This window comes from Bolinopsis microptera, chromosome 6 (genome assembly GCF_026151205.1).
Source record: "Bolinopsis microptera isolate Bmic1 chromosome 6, MBARI_Bmic_1.0, whole genome shotgun sequence".
In the NCBI taxonomy this organism is placed as follows: Eukaryota; Metazoa; Ctenophora; class Tentaculata; order Lobata; family Bolinopsidae; genus Bolinopsis; species Bolinopsis microptera.
The window spans coordinates 16,432,082-16,451,233 of record NC_087077.1 but is presented as its reverse complement, the minus strand read 5'-3'; the positions used below and the strand labels follow the sequence as shown (position 1 = coordinate 16,451,233).

The following is a 19,152-nucleotide window of genomic DNA, read 5'->3' as shown; positions in this document are numbered from 1 at the left end:
TAACTGATAAGGTTATATGGTAACCATGGTAACGGATCAATGGATTGGTGCAGTGGGGTAAAGTTATGGAAACGGTGAGGATAATATGCCAAATTCTGGGGGCAAGAAGTATTGGAGTAGGACGTTATGTGGTTTTTGTTGTGATCTTTTGTTGTGAGCTTTTGTTGTGAGCTTTTGTAAGGAAAATTGCTGCACTTTAATTTAGTATCAAATTTGAATTTTGAGGCACAAAATAAGACGCGAAATTTAAGGTTTTTATAATTTGGTAAAGTATAGTTTAACCAAAGGGTTGCAATAAAATGTTAAAACAGTACAGTACAATCGTATAAAATATCAAATAAAATATGTCACATATAGATATATTATGTCAAAAATCTGAAATTAAATTATACAGAGAATATAAACCGTTACCTTGCAGTTAATCTATTTAACTAATTAACTTATCTTATTAACATCGGCTTCAAATACATTTTTAGCAATTTGGATAAAAAATAAGTCGATAGAAATAGGAAGAATGGAACTGAAGGATTTGTAAGTTTTTTAGGCGCATTCTGCAAAAAACGCAGTAAAAAGTAGTAGTACTCTAAAAAGCGATAGGACATTCTCTGCCATATTATGCAAAAACAGTAAAGGATCAATTTAAAAGTAAACTAATGAGAAATCACTAATACTTTGAATCTGTAACAAATAAAATATTACTATTATATAAACTGACTAGTTCGAATAATCGTAAATATCAGTAATTTGTAAAGTGGTCAGTGATCAGCCACAAAATGTCAGTTTACTTCACACTACAAACATTCTATTTTTAAGCGATTCGCGTTACGATACTTTAGATAACATTCTTCTGACATCAACATCCCAAAATACCTAAACTTAGTATAAAAAAGCAAAAAGAGAATAATCCTCATCATTCTAATCACTACTCATGTCAGACACAGGTATCACGGCTCAGAGCCAATTAAAAAACAATTAAAAACTTTCGATGATCACGTGTTTTTAAGTTTGTTGGGATTAACTCTGGCAAGGAAGGCTTCCAGAAGTTTGTCTGTGATTGGAGCCTCCTGGAGGATCTGGTTCCATATCCTGGGGTCCCAGGTCCAGTGGAGAGAGGAAAGGCGGGTGTAGCTGGGACATTGGACTAATTAGTAATTAATTATCTGTTTTAAATTTTAAAAAAGTGATTAATGATACAATTGTAAAAAATGCACGTAAATCTGAAACAATTATCAAATTCACAATCTTTAACCAACAACTCTAATCTCTCCCCAATTGCCTACCCAAAATCAGCAGCAGCATCAGCTGGCCACTCGTACTGCGAGCTCCTAGTTTTACAGTTGAAAAAGTAGAACTTCTTCAACTTGGTGCTCAGCTCCATGTTCCACGGCTCCTTGATGTGCCGGACGAATATGATGCCCTGGACCAGCAATTTCTGGTCGTCCACGCAGTGGGCCAACCTGGGATAACAAACAGCTTAATAACGGTCTTCTATTAACAACTTAGTCACTGAGGTGAGGTTGTCATTGCCTATCCATTATTGAAAATTAGAGACTAGAAAGTATTGTGAGGATAATAAAGTCGGAAGGGCGGGGCTAATTGAATTCAGATTGGGAGAGGTGGGGTATAATTGTTCAGCTTAGAAACAGAGCTATTAGAAAAAACCAGTTTACCTGGGAGTGCTGTGTCCCTTGAAGTACTCCACTCTGAGGGAACTGGTCAGTTGATTGAAGTGTTCTAATCTGTACAACAGAGACTTGATGGACATCGCCTCCTGCCACTTAGTGGCGCTCTCCTTGCGAGTCGTTTTACACATTTTCTCCACCAACCCTATTCTGGGGGTGATGTGGATTTAGTGGGTTGTTCAGAGGGGCACCAAGTTAATTTGTAACTAGTATCGTTTCGATTTTTTATTTGCCATCCGACGTCAGCAATATATAATATGCGTATTGCGTAATGCATATCAAGCCCAAAATTCTAAAAGGTTAAAAAATTGTTCATGTACTTACATACTTATACTTATACTACAAACTAGAGTTGAACTGCGTGAAACATAAACCTTATATCCCCCCGAAACTCTGCTAAGATTCGGACCAGACTTAACAAGTCAACAAACTAACCGGTAACTTAACACCCTAAATCTCACTTCCGTCCCACCGGCCACTATACAGTTACACTCCAACTGAGAAGCCCTACTCAGGTCTAAAGTGATGTTAACATTTTAAAGAGCAAATTAACCGTTCATGCTAGACTGACTGTTTGAGACATATCTGGGTCATGTAGACCTGTTCTTATGTGTGTGGGAACTGTTGCTTAGTAAGAAAATATATCGTCATTATATTATCCATATAAAACGGTCATGTTGTAGCATTCGGAAGGTTTCGGAACAAATTACCATCTGATATTGCCAGTACAGGCCGTGTGCCCTGTTTACTAATTTCCGACAGAAATACATTTTATAGTTTTCTGAACACAAATTAAAACTTCAAGTTAACCACACCCCGAAGATGTATCGAAATCAAGAACTATACAAGTTGGAAAGGATGCCATTATTATATCCACGTTTAAAAGACAGGTAAAAGAAAGGTACCTCTCACTGTACGGCTTGTGGTATATCTCCTGTCCACCGATCACTATTCCATCAGTTATAACCACGTTGTAGGTCCTCATGCCACTGTTCTCTCCCGAAAACACTTCTGCTACCTGAACACAAGAATACAGTAGTTTTAAATTGAGATAACTGTTTCGCTTGCTAGTCGATCAGAGTAAGTGAACATTATGTATAATATAAAGTTCTTACTATGCGACTACAAAACCATCAGCTACTTTAGTTCATTACACGTCTTGTATAGGTGATGGGGATTGTGTTGAGTACATTTACCCTCTGTTAAACGCAGGGTTTATTTATAGTGGGAACGGTAAGTGAAATGTTACGACCTAAATAACTGAAATACATCAAATGAGATGTCTCAAAACATTGAAAGAGTTTTACAAAATCTGTTTCCTGTACCTGCGCTTCTACGATTGTGTCACGTGGGAGCTCTATCTGCATGTGCTGATCACGTGTCCATGTGTGGAGATCTCCGTTGAAGAAAAACACGTGCTTAGTCTGAAATACATTGTCACTGTTATACCGTGTATCGTGCATGATTCTGGCCTTTGTTTTTAATTTATATTTGATTATCAAAGCCGTTATAACGACATTTCATCAATTCTAAAAGATTAAACACCAGCCACCATGCCAGTTTAGTGGGGTGAAAAAATGAGGGGTGAAAGTGGCCTCTAATCACAAGTAAAATGAGGGGTGAAAGTGGCCGCTAATCACAAGTAAAATGAGGGGTGAAAGTGGCCTCTAATCACAAGTAAAATGAGGGGTGAAAGTGGCCTCTAATTATAAGTAAAATGAGGGGTGAAAGTGGCCTCTAATCACAAGTAAAATGAAGGGTGAAAGTGGCCTCTAATCACAAGTAAAATGAGGGGTGAAAGTGGCCTCTAATTATAATAAATAATAATAATAAAATTTGGTAGCTAAGCTTAAACACAAACTCTAAGCCCAGTGGATAAACCACAAAACTTATGCTCTATTGTGTGAAACAAAGATACTAGATCAAGATAACTATCAAGGAGTGTATGCATAGGACATAAAAAGTTTTGGAACGAAGATGACATGCTTGTGAAGCGAGCTAACAGTCTAAATGCTAATAAGTTCAAAAAGATCATGACATTAGGTTGCATCCTAAACAGTTTAAGCAAATAACATAAAGTTATTATATTGTCAATTAATCGCTCATGCCATAACTTTTCTTAAACAGGTGAGTTTTTAATAATGTTTTGAACAGATCAACATCGGAACAAGTCTTAATTTCAATTGGTAGTTGGTTCCAGATTTTCGGAGCAACAGTCTGAAACGCTCTTGGGTGTGATCTTGTAGATCCGACGGGTAGGTGTAAGGAGGAAGTTCTTCTGCTACTCGAACTAACAAATGTTACTAGATCACACAGATATGCAGGAGCAACACCATTGACTGCTTTGAAAATCAGTAAGCATAACTTAAACTCAATCCTCTCCTTCACCTTGAGCCAATGAAGGGATTTGAGCTTCTCCTCGACTGAGTCTCTCTTCTTTAATCCAAAAACCAGACGGCATGCTCGGTTCTGAATGTTCTGCAGCTGCGTAATTGAGGCTTGACTACAACCATAGTAAAGTGCATTGCAGTAGTCAAGCGATGAGATTACAATTGCTTGAGTCAGTGTTACCATCTGTTTGGTTGTGAGGAATGTTTTCATCTTAGCATGAGCAAGGTCTCTTAGTTTCAGAAAACACGATGTTTTAAGTTGCTTGATTTGCTCACCAAAGTTTAGTTGAGAGTCGAGACGAAATCCGAGGTTCTTTGCAACAGGTGACAGCCTGACACACGTCTCAGAGTTAACAAACACGCCCCCTATAGACAGCTGCTGGAGAACAAGCGGTGTCCCAAAGACAAGAATCTCAGTTTTTCCTGCATTGAGCTGTAGATAATGTTTTTTCATCCAGTCATTAATTTCTTGGAAACATTTGGGAACATCGTTGATAAGGACGGTGGGCTCCTCGTTTGGCTTGAAACTTTTATACAGCTGATGATCGTCGGCGTAACCCTGGATAGAGAAGTTCAAATCATGTGCTGCTGAGTACAAAGAGCGAATGTAGATGTTGAACAGGACCGGACCCAGCACAGAGCCCTGTGGGACTCCAAACTTAATCACTATCTCATAAGATTCCTCATTTCCAACTTTAATCGTTTGACATCTACCTGTGAGGAAGCTGCTGAACCATTTCCAAGCTGTCCCTGTTATTCCCAACTCATTTCTGAGGATGTTCAGTAGTTTGCAGTGGTCAACTGTATCAAAAGCTGCGCTGAGATCCAGGAGAAGAACAACAGTTGCCTTGCTTTCTGTAGATGCAATGAGTAGATCGTTAACAACTCTCACAAGCAGAGTCTCGGTGCTGTGTTTTGATTTGTATCCAGACTGCTGTGGGATGTTCAGGTTGTTGTTTTCTAGATGTTCATTTAGACGCCTGAGCACTACTCTTTCTATCAACTTGCCCACAAAACTAAGGTTAGATATTGGTCTGTAATTCTTGAGATTATCACTATCTAATCCCTGGCCCTTGATCAGGGGTGTGATATGAGCTAGTTTAGCGCCATCAATACTGCCAGAAGATAATGAAGCATTTACTATGTCAACTAAGACGGGTAGTAGAACCTCAAGGTTTTCTTTAAAGATGTTTGCAGGTAGAGGGTCAATTGAAGAAGACTTGATCTCAGATGCCTTGATTATCTCCTCTAGTTCTTCTAGAGTAGTTGGAGAGAACTCAGCTAGTTTTTCTCCGCAGTAAGAGGGCGTTTGATCGTCAGACTCCACATGATCAAAGTTATTTCGTATTGCCTTTATTTTCTCCTGAAAATATACGTTAAAGTTTTCGACTGTGTCCTTGAGAGACTCCGACGAAGGCAACACAATGCTTTTATCCCGATCAAGAAAGGTGTCCACAAATCTAAAAAGACTCTTAGAAGAATAGGAATGCTTTATGAATTCGACTTTGAAAAACTCATGTTTCTTCCTGTCTGAGAGTTCTGTGCACTGCTCTCTGATTAATTCATAGTGTTTCTTGTCAGTTAAAGATCCGGAGATTTTCCACTTTGTCTCGGCTTTTCTTCTTTGGCTTCTAAGTGCTTTATATTCACCATCGAACCAAGGGGCAGACTTACGTTCTTTGATTTCCTTAGTGAGGAGAGGAGCATGGTTATTCAGCACAGTTAGGCACTTAGAGTTGTATAGGCTGATGCGGCTTTCAAATGACGGCATTTCAGCTTGTGATAGACCCTCAGGATCCATTACAGTAACCAATTCCTCAGCAAGATTATCCGCAAAACAATTTTTGTCAATTTCTTTGACATTTCTGAATGTGATAACTTTTTTCTTGTTGAGATTGCTTGCAACTGTTTTTGTGAGGCTAAAAGTAACCGGGAAATGGTCACAGTTTGGGAACATTTCCGAGGTGTGCGAGTCTACTGTGACACTCTTTGGATTGACTATCTGATGGGAGGAGATTACAACATCCAGAATATGTCCTTTGTTGTGAGTTGGATCTCTCACGTATTGATGCAGTCCATAGCTGGCCAATACTTCAGTCAGTTTGGCCGTGTTTCTTGATTTATGATCATCCAAATGAATATTAAGATCACCACAGATTAAAAACTTCTTGTATTTCATGAATATGTTCCCAATAAACTCATCCAAATCTTCAAAAAATACATCAGTCAATGACCCTGGTCGGTAAACACAAGCACAGAGGACAGTATCACCCGATGAGTCTCGAAATTTGCCTAAAACCGCTTCAAACGTATCTCTACACTTATCAAACACAGGAGTAAGGTTCAAATCACTTGAATTGTAAATAATTCCAACTCCTCCGCCTCTGCATTTAGCGGAGTCTTTCCTGATGTAGTGAATCAAGTTATAGCCGTAAGACTTGATGGTAGCAGTAACATCATTCTTCATGCTGGTGAGCCAAGTCTCAGTGACAAAAAGGACAGAGATTCCTTGGTCGATTATAGATTCCATGATTGGTTGAATCTTATTATTGAGAGATCTCACATTCCAGCAACAGCCAAGAATCTCCGCCGGAGAGGATTTCAGATCACTGCTTACAAGTTTTTTGAACTGTAGTAATTGATAGTTTTGCGGAGATGCTGCTGTTTAGCAACATAAGCTGGACATGTCCTATCAAATGCCGTGTGTGTGTTTCTTTCATCCCGATACTTGCCCTTAGAGCAGTTAATGCAGCATGAAATAAGACTATTAGTTTTCTTTTCTGGACAATCTTCTGACGTATGATTCTTGGTACAATAACCACAAATAGCTTTTTCTGATTCACACTCCGACCTGTAGTGTCCAAAACCTTGGCAGTTGTTGCATCGTTTTACATGAAATTGATCATAAACTTTGCAACTAAACAAACTGATGTATAGCCGATCTCCCTGTTGTTCTATGATTTTCCTGATATTGTTACTAACTCGTATAGTAGCTTGATGCTTGCTGCTGTTTTTGATCTGAGGTTTAACTTTTAGTACAGAAAATGTTTCACCCTGGGATTTTAATGCCTCAATGTTGGGGTGAGCTTGAAGGAGCAGGTCTTCTAGATCTTCTTCAGAATAATTATCAGCAAGGTTAGCAACAGAGATTGTGGGCAAACGTTCTGGTGGTTGGTGCGTTTTCATTTCTGGAAGTTGCTGGGATACTTTCTTGACAAGATTTTCCCTGTCAGCCGTTGTCGGACACACAACCACAATGTCCCCTTTCTTGTTGACATACCGTTTGTCAGCATGAATGGCGTTGTCTTTGATGATTTTGTCAACTTCTTCTTGGCGATCTTTTGCTTGATTTCCTGGTGTTTTGCTGGACATGATTAATACAGAGCGATATGAAGGGGCAACTGGTGCTGGAGATGGAGGAGAAGAAATTTCAGTTTTGTCCGGAGATGTTTTCATATTCACAACTTTCATAAGTAAACCCTTCATGTCCTCCATAGATTGGGTCAGATTATCTACTCGCCTGTCAATCAGGTCGACTTTACTTTCGGCACTGACTGCGGAGTTCTGTTCAGAGTGTGTCTTGCAGACATTACACACAAACGTAAAAGTCCCAAATCTGGAACTGTTAACACCCTTGGTTGCGTTTCTGTCGGAGTATGCTTTGAAGAAAGTGCGAGGACAGATTACAGCATTATTGATCCTATCTTTATCAGCATCTCGACAAACAGCATGAAATGACGATTTACACAAAAAGCAGGTGAGAGCAGTGTCATTAGCTTGAACATCATTACAGGTGTTACAAGTGCCGTCTTTGATGTAGGCAAACTGGTATTGAAGAGTGTTACCTTGTCGCTGTTGAGTACTTTCAGAGGATGTGGATGAGTTCAGGATAGGTGTGAAACGTTGCGGGGATAACATATCTTCGTTAACATTCCTGTCATTCTTTGGCGTATCATCCTGTAACGAGATTGAGGACCTGTTACCCTCATCATCAAAACTACCTTCTCCGATCATTGCGCACTTCTTTTACAAAGTGAAACAGTGCAGATCAGCAGAGTCAGTAGAGAATCAAAATTGAGTTCGGGGTCCTCAATAAATGTAATAGATTTGTAGTGTTGTAATTAGTTTAAAAGTAAGTAAAATGAGGGGTGAAAGTGGCCTCTAATCACAAGTAAAATGAGGGGTGAAAGTGGCCTCTAATTATAAGTAAAATGAGAGGTGAAAGTGGCCTCTAATCACAAGTAAAATGAAGGGTGAAAGTGGCCTCTAATTATAAGTAAAATGAGGGGTGAAAGTGGCCGCTAATCACAAGTAAAATGAGGGGTGAAAGTGGCCTCTAGTCACAAGTAAAATAAGGGGTGAAAGTGGCCGCTAATCACAAGTAAAATGAGGGGTGAAAGTGGCCTCGAATCACGAGTAAAATGAGGGGTGAAAGTGGCCTCTAATCACAAGTAAAATGAGGGGTGAAAGTGGCCTCTAATCACAAGTAAAATGAGGGGTGAAAGTGGCCTCTAATCACAAGTAAAATGAGGGGTGAAAGTGGCCTCTAATCACAAGTAAGATGAAGGGTGAAAGTGGCCTCTAATTATAAGTAAAATGAGGGGTGAAAGTGGCCTCTAATCACAAGTAAAATGAGGGGTGAAAGTGGCCTCTAATCACAAGTAAAATGAGGGGTGAAAGTGGCCTCTAATCACAAGTAAAATGAAGGGTGAAAGTGGCCTCTAATTATAAGTAAAATGAGGGGTGAAAGTGGCCTCTAATTATAAGTAAAATGAAGGGTGAAAGTGGCCTCTAATTATAAGTAAAATGAGGGGTGAAAGTGGCCTCTAATCACAAGTAAAATGAAGGGTGAAAGTGGCCTCTAATAACAAGTAAAATGAGGGGTGAAAGTGGCCTCTAATCACAAGTAAAATGAAGGGTGAAAGTGGCCTCTAATAACAAGTAAAATGAGGGGTGAAAGTGGCCTCTTATTATAAGTAAAATGAGGGGTGAAAGTGGCCTCTAATCACAAGTAAAATGAGGGGTGAAAGTGGCCTCTAATTATAAGTAAAATGAGGGGTGAAAGTGGCCTCTAATTATAAGTAAACTGGGGAGTGAAAAGGGCCTCTAATCGATTAGAGCACCATGAACCATGTCCTTATTCTAAATACCCAGTAACAGGCACACACACACACCCACACCCACACACTCATATAATACAGGCCAGGCTAGACATTATACCCTGATCAGAGAGAGAGGCCGGCCTAATCATACCAAATATGGTATATTAGATCCAGCTCTATATTATAGCCGCTTTGGTGGGTAATTACAGGCGGGTTGAGGTGAAACCTGTCCGATAATTGCATGAAAATGGTGTAGATGGCAGTGTGTCAGTGTGATCTACTGGGATATATGGAAATAAAAGAGAAGGAGGGATGAAGGGTGAGTCTTGGTTTTAAGATTATGTATTTTCAGGCAGATCAGATGAAAGGTTAGATTAAATGGATCATCATTGAGACATGGAGGATAGAAAAGTTATTAGGTATTTATTAAGAATAGGACATAATAAGCGAATACAATTCTATCCAGGAGTCGTATCATTTTTGAGGGCGACGGTTTTACAATTTAAACTAACTGCTCACCCCTTGACCCAGTAAGAGAACAGGTTTGCCGTATCTGAGATGGCACTTCCAACTGTACCGACTACTGAACCCACCCACGTTATCCTGGTTGAGGTCTGCTGGAAATCCTGAACACGTAACATTGTGTTTGTCATGTGATGTGGTTTTATTATTCAAGTTTAGTTGTAGCGCATATTAAACGAAGGAGGCGGCCGGACGGGAAATAAGAATCGAGTGTTGTTTAGATTTGGGAAGAGTAAGGGGGTTTCCACTTTATATCGGAAATATTCCACACTAGTCCTGTATTACATATAACATCAATCAATCTCATCTTATCTAACTCAATCTAATTCAATCATAGTATCGTAGCTCAAGACCTCAGATTTAAACCTATGCTGGATTTCGATTATATCTAAACATTATAATATAATTAATTTTTTCTGCCTCATAGTAGATCTTTTGGTATTGTGTAAAGTGTAAATGTAATACATTGTTGTAAAATTTATTTGAATTTTCAAATAAAATTTGATTAATTCGCGTGTAAAAACCTCTAAATAGAGTTGAGTTGAGAAGACGTTCAGCTGTTTCCATTGGGCGTTCTCTTAACCTCCTCTTTCTCATTTCATTAGGAACCTCCCACTTCTTCAGACAGATCTCACGGATGTCCTGAGAAAATTAAGAGTGAGTGTTGACTGAGTGTTTCGACTGAGTGTTGACTGAGTGTTGACTGAGTGTTGACTGAGTGTTGACTGAGAGTTGACTGAGTGTTGACTGAGTGTTGACTGTTGTGCTAAGTCTTGAGATCTTATTCAGTCCAGGTACAAGTAATACCTGGACTAAATAATCTCTACATACCTGGACCAGGTATGTTATGATGTAAGATTTGACCACTGCTCCAATTTAAAACAAAAGTATGTTTCACGTGTTAAGTAAACTGGCATAACCTGCAAACCAACTCAGAGGTAGAATCTACAGTCATTCCAATTATACAGTACTCAGTTCAAACAAACAAAAAACACACGATCTACACAAACTAGCAGTAACAACCACCACTAAGTTACAACCACTCACATTCTGGTTAGTGACACTGAGACCGGGGTTTCTGACGTAATGTTTCAGTTTCCTCAGATGGTAGAGCTGATTGTCTCCAATAGAGTCGTTACTTCTGGTCATGTACCGACAGAATTCACTGTCTGTTATATAGTGTGAGAGGGGCACCACGTGTTGTATATCCTGAGTAAGAGATACACGTTACAATTAGTATGAGAAACTAGTTTACAATACAATATGAGTAAAAGAGACACGGGTTAGAGTTCATAGGACAAGTTTCGGCTTGAAGAATTGCGAAGAGAAAGTTATCAGCAGTGACGAGTTTAGCTGGTAAAAGATTTAATTTAAAAAAGATAATCTAAGTGCTTCCTTTATAACATTCTAGCACTTCATGACTTCACGCTTAAAGTTAAAGCGTGTTATAATTTATACAAGGTCTAAAAATTATACATATTTGTATAAGATTCCTAAAATATTTGAAAAACCACGCGAAACTTACTAACTCTGTCTGAGTCCGCGAGTTTTCTAATCTCCATGTTCAGTTTGAAGAGATACTCGTATAACAAAACTGCTACCTTTCGTTTACAGCCCAGACACAGAACGTACCTGAAGAGAGAGAGAGCTAGACTCATATACTGGGACCTTAGCTGGGACCCTTACCGGATACTGACAAACACCAGCTCCAATCATTGTAGTCTGTTATAATAGCTGATTTCATGAACAACACGCCGAATGTATTAGATTTTAAAGCACTTGAGTTGACTCATCATTGTTGCATGTTGCACTGCAGATGGTTACTCAGTACGCACTGCAGATACGGTTACTCGCGTTTACGCATTATAACGTATAGTATGACAAGTATCAAGGTTTAAACACATTTTCAAAAATTACGAAATCGAAAAGAAGATGCAATCTAAACATCTAAATACAGAGCCACAACATTTTATATCTTTCGTGTTCTTAACTTCCTCACAGTACTACAGTATAACAATTATCGGAATATCAGATAGAAAAAAGAAAATGAAAACAAACCTTTCAGAGTTTGCAGGGCGTGAGGTGAGAGGTTTAATAACAGCCACCTTCTCGAACGCGTAGCGCAGCAAGTGGACCAGGCCCACTGAGAAGGGCGTGTACAGGTCAAATGTCTTGCAGAGGAAATTACCGTCTGGGGGATATTTGGGGAATTTAGGATGAGGCTCAAATTGAGGTTGGTAATTACATAACTTTGGTGACTACATACTTAGATAATAGATAGAGCTTGGATAGTTGATAGCCAGTGTAAATGTAATTAAGTATCAGACAAAACAAGTATACTTCTACAGTTATCAACAGTTACTAAGTTATCAACAGTTAGTTAGCCTCAAACAAAAGTTATAAAGTATTTTAAACCCTACCCTGTCTGAGAACGGAAAGTGCACAAGCGAACTGACAGAGAAGTAGTTGTTTGGTTAATATTTCTTGGATATTCTCCTGTCCGGCAACTGATATACCTCCGTCCCCCATCACGAAATTAAGACCACCTGAAGATGGGCAGCGATTAGTGATCTTTAAATCTGGATTCTAGATATCATCATAATATTCTGATGACGCATCTTAATGTTATAGTACAGAATACTGATGCAAAAGTTTGGATGATTTTTCAAAAACTCAATTTTTTTCTTGAAATAAATTGAGCGAACGGTAAGTTGAACATTTTAAACTACACACAATCTTCACAAAGTAGAGAAACCCCAGTTTCTTCCAATTATTTAATTTCATTACGTTTTCGAAACGATCACCTAATCATGAAGTTTCCAATAAAGCTACAAGCATTGAAAGTGAAAACAAACCAAAATATAAGGTAGCAGAAAATTAGCTACAGCGCAGTGTAAAAATCGGGAAAAAAGCTGGTTCAATTTTTTAATTAATTTAATTTCATTTAAAAAGGTTATAAATGAACGCAGTATTTCATATGATTCTTCAAAACTTTTGCAGTTTCAAATTCTTCTCGACAACCTGGACAAGGCCCATGCGAAGTTTGTTTCACACAAGTATTCTGCTTGATGTGAAGATGCAAGGCAGATTTATTTGGAAAACGCACTAAACATGAATCACATAAATAGCCGACACGTTTGGGAGAATTTATCTCTCTTTTAACCCTGGAAGCTTTCATTGAACTGACTGTATTGTTCTGTTTAGTGCTATCAAGTTTTTCCGAATGCGTGTTTACTGAATTTATCACAGAAGATGAATTTCCTCCCCTCATTTCCGGTGAAACCATCTCACACTTTATATCCTTCTTTACCTGAACTCTTTGACAAATCATTTTCCTTTCATGTCGTTCTTTGCTGCTTTTTTGAGAGAAATGTTTGGAACAATAACTGCAAGCAATATCTGCCAGCACAACCTCTTTCTTTACCGGAGTCTTTCGGCATGTCATTCTTTGTTCATGGCGATCTCTACTACTTTTAAGAGAGAACCGCTTAGCACAATAACTGCATGCATGAGTATGATCGTTAGTAGCAACTGAAGGAGTACTGGAGATGGAGTGGGATAACAAATGGTAATCATACTCTATCTCCGTACTGAAAGAAGAGGGACACTGGTTACACCCGAATATATTACTTTTCAGAGTTCCTTTCTCTTGTGCACAAATGTTGGCATGCTTCTGTTTAACATGTTTTCCTAATTCTGTTGGAGGATAAAATAGCTTGCAATATCTGCAAATCCTCCAGGGCTTATGACATCTAAATTTATGATTGCTCATGTTTTGGAGGCTGTAAAAGATCCTACGACAAGATTCGACCGGGCAGGTTAGACCTAAAATGGGTTTAGCTAATTCCTCGTAAGAAAGTGACGATTTGTGCTTCCTTCGCAGGTGAATGTCATAGTACACTTGCGTGTTGAATTTCCGGTTACAATATTGGCAGACCAAAGATTTCCTTCCAGAGTTGATACACAAACGTCGTGCTACATGATTTTCCAGATACCAGCTGTTGGCGAAAAAACTGTTACATATCTTGCAGCTATATTTAGTTTTGATATAATGTCTCTCCCTGTGCTTTTCTAAGATGTCCCTGCGGTCAAATCTGAGTTGACAGTGTTTACAATAGTAACATCTACGATTCAATCGGGATTTAAAAGAAAGGACGTGATCTTTCTGTCTGTGCTTCCACAGTTGACGCCTTGATCCTTTGAAATCGTATTTTGAACATGCCATCAAACCGTTTGCCCTAGTAAGATGCTTCTTTAAATGAAATTCAAGTCCATTTTTGACTACCATCGTTCCACACTTCGAACAGCGGACTCGATCATTATCGTGCATTGCCCTCAGGTGTACGTTAAACCCAATCTTATTATAAGCCTCAAAAGAGCAAATCTCACAAATTAAAGCTTGATTTGGTACCGCTTTAGAGCCAGTTCCAACATTGGAACAACTCGGCTGGTCAACATGTTGCTCCTTCTCAATATCATCATTTGTTATGACTGGGTTCGTGATAGTTTCCACCACTTCGTACTTAACAACTCCACCAGAATCGGATAGCAATATGTTACTTATTGTACAATCTGACTGATGGCTGGTATTTTGGACTTCTTGGATTGTGAAGCTAGTGGAAGGTGGCTCAGATGAAGTTAATTCAAAATCTACTATTTCTTGCTTGATTGTAGAAGATCCGCACAAGTAACCATGCACATTATCCATAACTAACCTAGAGAAATTACAATATATCAGTAAAATACCATTTAGTGCAGTGGTAAGATCACAGCCCATGCAAAAAAAAAACAATTTTTTCACAGTCAAACTTAAAATAACAACCAACCGGTTTGTTGCATGACGTAGTCTTTGAACTCCTCCAAGTTTTCAGGTTTCAGTATGTCACCATCACCCTCAGCCCCACCGACTCCGTAGTAAGGTTCGAAACATTCCCCAGGACCAACCAGGAATTTGTTCATCTTGAAGTCGCTGGCCTCTGGAGCATTCCTCAGAGTGAGACCAAAACCTGAGATGGTTACTGTGTCAGGAGTCAGGACTTGGTCTACAGTATTTGAACTATTTAATGCGGTCAGAATTTTTAATTTGTGTCAAGAAACTTTTAGATTTGTCTGAACTTGATTTATCCGTATTGACACTGAAGCAAACGATCTGAAGTTTAGCTTGTGTTATCATACAGAAAATGACACCTTTTTTCCGAAACTCCAATCAATAGCTCACACGCCTACTAGTTACTACCCTGCCAATCACACTCTAGAACCAATAACCAGTCTTGTTACACCCCTACCTTTAGCATGCCACTGTGTTCTCCACAAGATATACTCGCTGAAACCGCCGGGACCTGCACAAATGTCCCCAAAGTAAATAGGAGTGGCCATGTTCTCGTAGTTCTTGTTCTTTTGGGTAAATGCCCATCCTGATAAAGCGTCCACCTCAGCCATCTTCATCGCCGCTCTGTGGGGTTGTTAACAATAAATTGATGATTGGAGTACATATTATAATATCTATTTGGCTCAAGGATAAGCAATATGTTATTATTTGTTCTAAATCTAATAGGTAGTGAATCATAAAGCGCAACTCGCAAGCAATAACCATTTATCCTGAACAATAATTGGAGAAAATTGTCCGGTCTCTGCAGACAGCAAACCAGTTCTAACTTATTTATCTCATTTAAAATTGGGATCCTAGGAAACTCCTAACGTACTGCATAATACATAACTTAATAATATGTAACCTGTTCTGGAAAATTACAGAAGCAATGCTCTCGAAAGGGTTACTCCTAGTTCTTGAATCTCTCAGATCTTTTTCTGGTAATTGGTCGAATATGGCTTTGGCTTTCTGTATTCCAAGAAGCAGTTCAGTCGAAACAAACCTGAATCAATGGTATTGGAATTGAGGGAAGGATCATTATTGTGAATGATCAAGTTTTGTGCGTATTCGTGGTGTGCATCTAGCGTGAATACTGAATAAAGTTATAAAGCTCCACAACAAAGTTAAACGAATAACATTAACAAGAGACAGGTTGTCATGACAACAATCACCTAGTTTCATCCTCTATCGTGTTCTTTCTTGGTCCGATGAGTTGCTGTATAGGGGGAGACTTGAAGTAGTTCTCGTCCAGTTCCACAGTGGGTTTAGACATCCACTCTACTGTGACAGTGGTGGAGATGGGACGTTCCTTCCAATCTTCTGTTGTGCTTTGGAAACCTGAGGTTAATACCGGGGTCAGGATCAACCGACAGCAGCATGTAAGAAATTAATAGAACTTGCATTGTTAGCATTCATATTAAATGCGGGGAATGAATTTTCCCGCAAAAGGCGGTATTTGGGGGAGATATGAGAAGACATTGAAGATTGAGCGGAAGAAAGTATCTAAATTGGATAACCACGTACCGTCAATGTAGTGACCAAGACCCCGGCTCCCTTTCTGAACACTAGCTTGTATAGGCTCTGTAATACCTTGCCCTTCTTTTCCTAGACCTGCCCCCTTCTCGTAGCCCATACCTCTCTGCGATTTGTGTCAAATTAACAGGTAGCAAGTGATTAACCAAGTGATTAACCATTTTAATAGATAACACTGCACTGTGATCCGAGAAACTAAAAATGATGAGGGAAATTTCAAAACAGTAAAAGTTCAGACCAAACATCAATGTACAGGGCCCTTTCTGACGAGACTTCTTGAATTAAAGAACTCAACAAACAACTAACCATCATCTTGAGAGCAGCCTCACTGTATCCAGTCCCACCGGCACTCTTGTTCCCCCCTTGTTCCACCTTCAACAGCTGGTCCCCCTCGTCCGACTTCGCTCTGTTGTGTTCCCCATGTTCACTGACGTGGGAGTGGACCCAGTCAGGATCAGAGCGTGATCCTCCAAGTAGGGTCTGTTCTGGTGGCTCAGCTAGGGAGGAAACGAGGGTGGTGAGATGTTACAGTACGTCATGTTGATGAAAAAATCATGAAAATCAGTCAAACACTCAAACTTGCAACCATGATCATATTATATCAGTCCACCCATCATTGAACTCCTCGTAACATCAGCTCACCTTCAGGGTTGGGAGACAACAGGCCCTGCTGGGGAGAGTAACTCTCTGTTTTATAACTGGGACTGAGGATCTCCCCGCCACTCAGAACGCCACCACCACTACTGTACTCGGTGTTGATGTGCTCCAGGAGCCGCTTCTTCTTCGGGGAGTAGTTGTTGTTCTCAGTGGTGGACGACTCATGGCGTTTTAGTGGGTTTTTTGAGTGGTCGTTGGTAGGGACCTCGTACCGTTGGATTGTTTGGACTTTGGTATCGATGTTTATCTCATCCTCGTCCGACATCCCTAGGTTGATGCAGGAAGTTAAGGGCGATGTCACTTCTAAAACGGGTGTATCATACGAAGGAAAATGAGGTATAAAAGGGAGAAATTGAACAATAATAAATTTTTAAAAGGAGTTGAGGTAGGCAAGCTATTTGACATGATGACCTAATAGTATCATTCCTCAATCCTCATCATTCACGATTCAGTCAGTCAGTATTTTCCATTGAAACAACAAAAAAAGTGTTCATCTTACAAGAGAACGCAGTACTTCATGTGACGTTTCAAAAATTGAACACTCTCAAAAACTTCCTGGCATCCTGGACAAGGATCACTTGAGAGTTTAGTTCCGCCCACTTTATGCTGACACACATTCTTTGTCTTGTGAGTTTTCAGACTGTACTGCGTAGTGAAACGTTTCAAACAAAAATCACAAACGTAGTCGTAGGACTTTTTGGCTTTTTTTGAGGATTTTTCTTTCTTTATTAGAAGTTCATTGGTATTTCTGCCCAAATGTTGAACTTCAGGATCAATATCTTCTGATTTAGTTATCGCCTGTTCAAAAATTCGAGGTTCATCTTTTGATTCAGCATCTTGAGGGAAAGAGTGGTACTTAACGGCTCCATCCATCTCGTAGGGCTTGCAATTTGTTCTCGACAAAGGAGGCGAATTCTTGCGGCAAACATTCTTCTTTTGGTGATATATCAGGCCACTTTTAGATGCAAAAGTGGTATGACAATATTGACACTTAGGTGAAGAAATGCAACTCTTTTTATTGTGAAACAGCACATGAAGATCAAACTCGATTTCTTTTGTAAAAGAAATTGAACACTTTTTACATTCCATTTTGTTCAGCGACTTGTGTTTCGTTCGTTTGTGGTATTCAAGATATTGACTGGTACTGCAGGTTTTATCACAGAAAGGGCAAGGCAATGTTGCTCCGTCCGAATCTTTGCATTTCGAAGATACATGAAATTCTAGGGTCCGAACGTTACTAAAAAATTTATCGCAGTTTTTGCAACGATAGTTTGATTTGAGGCGCATGCGGTGTCTCATTTCATGCTTTTCGAGCCGATGGCTATTCTGAAACTTGAGATGGCAAGTTGTACAAGCGTACTTATTTTTATTACGATTTCGTTGCCAAACAGTGAGGGAGCCCAAATGCTCCTGACGTCGATGCTTCACAATTTTGGTTGTAGTTCCTTTGAAGCCACATTTCAACGAACAAGAAAAGGGGCCGTTGACATGGTCTTTTCGATGAATCTCGAAACGATATTTAGAAAATAGTATTCCACAGTGAGGGCATCGAATCCGATGTTTTGATAAATTTACGGCATTGCCATGCTTATATCGTCGATGCAAAGAAAGTCCCACTTTGTTAATTCCAACATAACTGCACTGGGTACAAGAGAAAGTATCACTACTAACAACAGAGTCTGCTTGAAGCTCTGATGATGAGTTTTGAGATTCTCTTGGTGTTGGACCATCTTCTGTCACCGCATTCCTTACACTTGCTTCCTGTCGGTCTGGTTCATTGTTTTCAACAGCCAACACTTCATACTTAATAATACCGTTTGGCCTCGATATAGATAAGTCCGTAATTTCACAATCAGCCCCATTCTTTAGAGTGATAAATTCTTGTTTTATACAGCACAGTAGATCAGATAAACGAGGGTCTGTGGACAATCTTTCCAAATCGACACTTTCTTTTTTGATGGGAAACACTTCCATGGAGACATTCATGATACCTGTAAAAGTGTATTGACATATGGATAGGAGGAAACTGTTTTCTGAGGATCCGGTCTGGATAGGGTTCATCACAATTTCATGTAAAAACTATTTAAACTAGGTTCATACAACATTGTTATGAAGCTACATGGTTACCCAATATCTGACGCTACAGGGTCAGAGGGGCTATCTCTGAGCTTATTTCATCGAGCTGGAGTAAGAACTTTACTTCAACAAAATTCTACAGGATAATAATTTCAAATTGATGTTCTGACATGGCCATAATCAAGAATTTAAGGAGTCAATTTGGTTGATAGCAAGTTATATGCAGAGATCAATAAAAGTAAGCGGGCTATGATGAGATGACGATAGAAATTTACACCTAAACATGAAAGTTAATAAGTTAAATGAATTCAAATACCCTAGCA

The 19,152-nt window shown here is 39.3% G+C and overlaps 2 protein-coding genes across 2 annotated transcripts in view; both read right to left on the bottom strand.

Moving 5' to 3' along the window:
- The window catches only part of LOC134816401 (Golgi to ER traffic protein 4 homolog), a 42,224-nt gene extending 34,034 nt beyond the window's left edge, over nt 1-8,190 (bottom strand). The window contains exon 1 of the mRNA XM_063825230.1: nt 8,163-8,190. The gene's annotated coding sequence lies outside the window, so the exon portion shown is untranslated. The remainder of the gene's footprint in view (nt 1-8,162) is intronic.
- LOC134816392 (cap-specific mRNA (nucleoside-2'-O-)-methyltransferase 1-like) lies at nt 243-18,779 on the bottom strand. The gene is made up of 18 exons (XM_063825221.1): nt 16,739-18,779; nt 16,403-16,593; nt 16,088-16,202; nt 15,736-15,901; nt 15,429-15,566; nt 14,982-15,148; nt 14,523-14,702; nt 12,117-12,242; nt 11,755-11,887; nt 11,226-11,328; nt 10,744-10,905; nt 10,221-10,338; nt 9,694-9,800; nt 3,008-3,106; nt 2,588-2,700; nt 1,671-1,832; nt 1,281-1,457; nt 243-1,128 (listed from the first exon to the last, which is right to left on the bottom strand). Exons 1-18 carry the CDS (start codon nt 17,016-17,018, stop codon nt 990-992), a joined length of 2,676 nt encoding a protein of 891 aa, XP_063681291.1. The 5' UTR covers nt 17,019-18,779; the 3' UTR covers nt 243-989.
- Between the last annotated feature and the right edge of the window lie 373 nt (nt 18,780-19,152).

Excerpts from the sequence above, each read along its gene's own strand:
- LOC134816392 (XM_063825221.1), bottom strand. The coding sequence starts at position 17,018 with ATGTCGGACGAGGATGAGATAAACATCGATACCAAAGTCCAAACAATC. Across the intron at positions 10,339-10,743 it reads TCAGTGTCACTAACCAGAAT|GACATCCGTGAGATCTGTCT; the intron begins GTGAGTGGTTGT and ends TAATTTTCTCAG. Across the intron at positions 1,458-1,670 it reads AAGGGACACAGCACTCCCAG|GTTGGCCCACTGCGTGGACG; the intron begins GTAAACTGGTTT and ends TTGTTATCCCAG.